Genomic DNA, 7,028 nt, shown 5'->3' on the forward strand with positions numbered 1-7,028 from the left:
TGCTTTCTAAATTTTTTTTTTTCTGGGAAATTCGTGCATACAATATGTACCTGGATGGAAGGTGAATGTGACAATGTAACTGCATGATTTCAGTTGACTTGATGTCTTGCATGCAGATTCTTAACTATTCATTCTAACTTCTCTTGGCTGAACTTGTTCTTAACTTTTCATTTTGACTTCAGTACAGGAATTTTTATAAGAAGTGATGGTTTTTGCATGGCAGAGTCCGTCATCGCTCTATCCATTTATTCAAATGGCAGAATGAACTGGACTTCTTGGAGTACAGTGGAGGAAGGGAAGCAGTGTGCCAGATAATATAGCAAAGGAATTGTGCCTTCATTTGCAAGAAATCTTCTGTTTTCTTGGCCAGGCAGAGGAAGACTGGAACAATGAGGTTTCCTCTATAATGATTATTAACCTTTCTTGCAGTTTTCAGAGCCTCTTTTTTCTCGCTCCTCCTTCCTTGTAACTGAGCAATTTGAACTGATTTTTTAGGAACCCACAGGTGTCATTCTGGAGGTCAGGAAGGAAATACTTCATTTGAGATCAAATTAACAGGTGCTTGTGATGTGTTGTCATAATTTTTGCTGCATCCCAGGTAGAATAATAGGTTTTAAAAAGAAACCACAGTGTAACTGGGACACCTCATTGTGTTGATATTTTGAAGATTGCGTCTTTTTTCCCTTTTTTTCTCCCCCCCCCCCCCCCCCCCCCCCCGCCTTGTGTTACCACTGTTAATGTACAACATTGAAAGATACCAGACAGAGTAATGATCTTTAAGGTGCTCTGTGAAGGAGTTATTCTTCCAAAGACCAGCTCATTTATTAAGTATTGCAGGTACGTGTGGCTGTGGCCTTAGTGATGTAACATAAGGAGCTTTATACATGCTTGAAGTTTTAAGACTTCTTTTGTCTTTTTCTTGTCGTCACTGCCTTAGGTTTGTGATCTGTCCTTCAGCCTGAAGAAAATGCTGATCCGCCACAAGCTGACTCACAATCCCAATCGACCGATGGCAGAATGCCAGCTTTGCCACAAGAAGTTTACAAGAAATGACTACCTCAAAGTGCACATGGAAAATGTCCATGGTGAAACTGACAGCTAATTACGACGCGTGTGAGAAGAATGGTTCTCATGTTCCAAAGTGCTCCATTTGTACGTGTACAAACTCCAGACATCTCACCTGACTAGTAAGCATAGTCAGGAGAAACAACTGTAAGGTGTTCACATGTTATTTTTCCCACTTTTTTTAAAAAAATATGCTAGTAGGATAAAACCCAAAGAAAGACATTCACCTGAAGTAAAACATAGCTGGAAAATAAAAAGTTGAAGATAAAAGAACTTGGGGAAAATTTTATCCTCATTTAAAAAAAAAAAAAAGGCAAAGCAAAAAAAAAAGCTTTAAGTAAACTTCGCTGTCTCAATTACAGCCTTAGAAACTTAGATATTGGTGGCGTTACCTGGAAATCCTGGACATTTGGAACTGAACCCTTGGCTGTCTGCAACTCTTTCTGTATCTAATCTTTAAGACGCCATTAAAATTCTTTACTTTGAAACCATGCAGAATTTGTCATTCTGATTGACTGCTGATTGCATCCAGGCATATTTTATTCAGATCCTAATTCTGCATTTTGTTATAGCATGATTTTGTCTCATTTTATTTACAGCTTTGTCATTACTAGATGAAACTCATTAACTTGTATTGGTTCTTGAGATGCCAAAATGTATGGGTACAGAAACTGGAAATCTGTCACATTAAGTATTTCTGTATGAGTGTTGAGAAGGATGTATTTCTTCTGGTTACATGAAACAAGACTGAAGTGAAAACTTTGAGCAATTTAGTTAAGTACTATATTCATTCTCATTGTGACTGGCAAGGCAAGTGGAAGGACATCTTAACAGAGTGGCTTGAACAGCTACAGTTGCCTAGTTAACATGTATTTGATTTTCTGGTGAACAGCTGGTTCCCAGAGTGTTTCTTCTTGCTGAATCAGATGCCCTGGATTTCTTCATCCCACTTAACTACGTTTGTTTTCTTAATTCTGTTAAGGAGCACTGGGAAAAATACTGCTTTACGACTGACAATCAAATTCTTCATGTTATCAGATTGAGTTGTTTACTGCAGTAAAACTCTTGAAAAGAGTTCCCGCAGGCCCTCTTGTACCACAGCTAGATAACCAAGAAATTTTTCTCTACAAGGACAGTAAAACTGTAACTTCAGAGGGTAATTTCATGTGAAATTCCTGAGTTACCAGCGGTTAATACTAAGGCTCTGTCATTAGTAAACTGTTCATAGTAATCTTGGACCTGTCAATGTTTTGTAAAATGAACTTGCATTGGGACCTCTTGCTTCTAGTTTTCATGGGAAAAGACTTCAGCTTCTTTCTGAACTGCAGCGGGGACAATTACGCTGAAATGAGCAGTATAATTATCTCAGAGTAGACTCTCTACTCAAATCTGTTTATCACATGGTAGATTTTCTACTCAGAAGAGCAAAAAAGAAATAGCATTAGTAGTATTGCTAGCAATGGAAAGAGCTAGCAATAGAAGATGTTGATATATTTAGTGATTAATCCTTCCTTCTCTACTAATAGTTTGGATCCCATTCTTCTGCCTGGGCATCTGTATGTTACATGTTTGGTTTTAAGACGCAGCACTGGATCCCAATAGTAATCTTTTCCAAAGCCATTAGTTTTCTCCAGAAAATAAGCAGAAGACATTTGGTGTTTTTCTCAGAAGCTGAAGAAGGCATGCCACTAACAGGGGTAATTATAATTACAGGGTCTATATCAGAGGTTCTTAGTTTTTTCTAGGAAGCCTCCTGTTTTGTTATGAGACTGTCTTCAACCTTCTTTCCTTTCTTTTGGAAGCCTGTAACACTTCATGACAACAAACTAACAAGTTTACAGGTGTCCTTCACATTTACAAGGAAGTTGTACACTCAGATTTACAGGTTCCCTTTCCTAATGAAACCAGGTCACTTACTGCTAGCAATTCTAACAAATTCAGGAACAAGGAGGAACTGTCATTGTTTTCAGCATTATAGAAAACTTCAAAGTGATGTCTTCCCATTTATTTCAAAGGTCCTTGGCTCCAGTTACATATGACTGGTTAGGCTTGAATGAGCCACCTGCAAGGTATCTCCAGGAAAAGCAGTAACCTTCAGCCATATCTGCAGATTTGAAATTGGAATCCAGTGTCCCCTAGGCTGATCTGAATTGAGAAGAGAATAAAGCATAGTAAAAGCAACAGTCATATGGTCCCGACCATAATGTAATTGTATAAAATAGGCCACAGCAGTTATAGTGATGTAAATTCATATGAAGAGGATCCCGGAAAAGACCTGCATATGGAAAACCCAATTTCATATAGTGTTGTTCTGTAATGTATCGGTTCAGCGTGGAACAAGTGACTTAGGAGTTACACTGATGTGTGACAGAAAAGTATATCACTACATGTATATGTTATGTAATTTTGTGTTATGATGTAACCTCTATGGTGTTATGTAATAACCTTTCTGCTCTCTTTAAATTTAATTAAATATAGGCCTTATTTTCCTATAATTTTAGTAGTGTTTTACAGTATTAGTTTTGAAGGCAAATGGCACGGCTGATGTTTCATGAATTATTCAGTAACACTTGAATATTTTATTGCATTCGGTTTGCCCATTGAAATGCATATACTTAATTGTTTCTAAATTGTTTAGGATTCCCGCAGATTTTGAAGAAGTGTTATTACGAATATTTCACTTGTTTGTGACAACCACCTATGTGTAAAAGCATAATAAGTCTTCATGCCCTTTTTGTTTCCTGAGAGGTATGTGAAACTTGGAGTCTTTGCCAGATCGTACAAATCATTTCTTCATAGAAATCAAATATATTATGTGTAAGACAAATGTAGTAGAAATAGGCATTATAAAGTTGAGTAAAGAATACTTTCCTTATTTCGAGCGCTTTTGTTAGAGAGTTTATCAGACTAGTATGTTTCTAGGTCCAGAGAACTTTAACTTATTGCTACATTTATTCTAAAAATTAATATAATTTAAGTGTTCAGGTAGAAAAATCAATCAGTACCATATACTGAGCTGTCTGATGGTGTTTTTTAACTATAAGTTCTTAATTATCTGCAAGGAGAATTGGTGACTTTTTTTGACATGTCTGAGGTGGGACAACATTGCAAAGATGACTATTTTTTGGTTGTCTTTTTGACATCAATAAAATCAAGAATTTAGTCATAGAAAAATTGAGATTACAGTTTTTTATATTTTTCTTCCTTTATATTTTTCCTTCTTCCATTTGGTCAATGCAAACTAAGGCACACAGAGTAGCAGAATTAAAAGACCCCCCAAAACCTCCCAAAATAAAGAAGTTCAAAAGTGAAGATTTTCTAAGCAGTTTTTGGGGGACAATGCTATTAAAACACAAAGAAGAAAATCTTTTTTGGAAAAAAAAAAAAAGATAATTTAGTATATTTTACATAGGGTTTTTGCCAGAGGTCTTTGCTGCAAAGTTGTGTTACATGTTTAGGATTAATAACTGTATTTGAGAAAAATAGCTAGTCACAGAAAGTCAGTCATTAAGAGGAGAATGTACTTTTTTGGGTTTTAATTATTGCTGGATAAATTACAATATACATATTGAGATAATTATCCTGTATGTAATCAATAGCAGCAATTAACTAACTGAAGGTTTGATCTTGTTAATGGCTTCAACAGAACATGGGATAGAGAGGATCAACGTGTGAGTGAAAGATCTTCATAGGAAACACAAGATGTAGGTGCAGGAGGTTGAAGCATAGCTCCAGGAGATGACTCTCTGATCACGTCCACCAGGAACTTACCATGTGGGCTAAAGCAGCTGCAGATCTGCCTGAGCTCCTCCAGAGCTAGCACCTGGCTCAGCAGCTGCAGGTGTTTCCATGGCAAGCGATGCCCTGTTCTTTCCATGAGGTGCTTGAATTTCTTGCAGTCGGAGGTAATAATGATTCACATTACTGAATTCATGGTGCTGAATGGTGTAATTGAGTTTATATGCAATGCAGACTTACCATTATGCAATATATTTCTATTTGGTCATAGTTTTCTTAAAAAGAACCCAAACCAAAACCAAACACAAAACCGAAGAAAAAACCTAAACCAACAAACCCTTCTCCTTTGAGTAAAGATTTCCATCGGCATTCTCCCACTTGGTATTACCTTTGGAAAAGGTAGAGAACATTCCCTTCAGCTGATTTTGAGGAATGAGAAGTTGAAACCTGTTGGTTTAAAGGTAATTGTTAATTTTTTGGTGTGTGTTTGTATGTTTGTTTTGCTTTACTGTCTACTAAGGCAAACTGACAAAATTCATCATTAGTTAAAATACTGATTTTTCCATGGTAATTTGTGCTGTGCAGAATAACATGAAAAGCTAGAGATATTCCTGAAATAGTGTATAGTCACTGAAATTTTAGAAGGCTGTGATTTTTTCTTTTCCCCCTACGTTGTATAATTTTCTGCAGATCATAACATTCAATTTGTTCTCTTTATTTTTCCACTACAGTTAACCCTTCTTGGAGAGAACTCCATCTCCCATGTTGGGAACAGCAGCAAACTTGGTTGTTCCTTTTGCCTTCCGTTCTGATCAGATGCACAGCCAAAAGCTGATACAAATCATTAATATGATAACATTAGCAAGTGCAAAGGGTATTTATAATTCTGTTTTGTCTCATATGATTGTGAAGGATTTGATGCATCCTTTAGTTTACACTAGGAAGTTCCAATTAGAAATTAGAAAAAGGAGGAAATAGTGTAAGTTAACACGTGTGCCGGGCATTTTATGTCCTTATATTTGAATGTACATAGTGTAGTCAAAGCAATTTGTATTTTCTTTGGGGTAATTTGTGATGTTGTTATAAGAATATGTTTCTGGTCTGTGTTTTAAATTGCAACCTTTAATGCTCTGCATTTGTGTCAATATAAACCAATACCATTATTCTTCAAAGACCTCTGACTATAGTTTATTTTAATTTTTCTGTTTAAAAGACATAGCATAATAATCCCTCCAAAGCATCACTATTAGAGGTGTAGGAGCTCAGTGTGCTGTTGTCAGTGTATGATCAGGTTATAATAAAATATTTTAAGTTCAGTTACATAAATACTCATTGCACAAAAGTATAGGGATTCCCTTCACGGGGAGATTTGAAATCTGCCTGTTTGGTTTTTTAGGCTAGTGCTAGCTCAGAATATGATAGCAATTACAGCTGTAAAGCTGTATTCTTGAAGGCGTTTGAATTCTGACAGCTTAATTTTCGTCTCTTGTACATACTGTGGCACATCAAGAAGATGGAGTAATTTAAGGATGCACAGTAACAGCTGAAAAGTTGTCACTGATAAACAGTTTCCTTGGCCTGGAAAATTATTCATTGAAGATTTCAAGCTGGGACTGCCAGTCTTAATTTTATTTAATAGTTATTGTCTGTTTTTTTTAGTCTATTTTATCTGCCATCCCTGTTCCCTTGTAAGGTGGTACTGAATCTGTAATATCCTGTGAACAAGGGCAGACAGTATACTGGCAAACTCAGTGTTTGCAAAGCATTTGCTGCTATGCTGTGTCACTTTCAGCGAGCCCTATTTGTTATGTTCAAGTAGCATGCATTTTTGAGTTTGCTAACCTCAGCTACCTCTCATGTTACAACAGGAGTGTGATCAGAGGCTGTGCATGACATATAAACTGTCGTCACCCTCCAGTGACGAGAGAAACCAGAGGGAAACAACTGCCCATGTCACAAGTGGAGGAGAGACTTGATGGTCCATTTGTCTCCATGGACTCCAGCTGAGGTAGGCAAGAAAATATTCTTGGATCTCCATCACTGCATGTGTCTCAGGCCTGATCACCTCAGAAAAATCTAGGTAGTAAGATGAAGGAACACAACCAAAGCTACTTAGTGTTTTACTTATCGGTAGAAATGAAGGTGGTAATATGTTTTGATGCCTACCTTGAAAGTGGTGGTAAGTGCTTTGTAGCTTAAACAAAACCAAAACCCCTTTGATTTAA

The 7,028-nt window shown here is 36.7% G+C and overlaps 1 protein-coding gene across 5 annotated transcripts in view; it reads left to right on the forward strand.

The window, feature by feature from the left end:
* The window catches only part of PRDM5 (PR/SET domain 5), an 89,595-nt gene extending 88,134 nt beyond the window's left edge, over positions 1-1,461 (forward strand). For all 5 annotated transcript variants that reach the window (XM_030027590.1, XM_030027620.1, XM_030027600.1 and 2 more), the window contains one exon: positions 938-1,461. In XM_030027590.1, the coding sequence (XP_029883450.1) occupies positions 938-1,102 (165 nt within the window). In that variant the 3' untranslated portion in view covers positions 1,103-1,461. The remainder of the gene's footprint in view (positions 1-937) is intronic.
* Positions 1,462-7,028: the final 5,567 nt, after the last annotated feature.

Source organism: Aquila chrysaetos, chromosome 1 (assembly GCF_900496995.4).
Source record: "Aquila chrysaetos chrysaetos chromosome 1, bAquChr1.4, whole genome shotgun sequence".
Classification (NCBI taxonomy): domain Eukaryota; kingdom Metazoa; phylum Chordata; class Aves; order Accipitriformes; family Accipitridae; genus Aquila; species Aquila chrysaetos.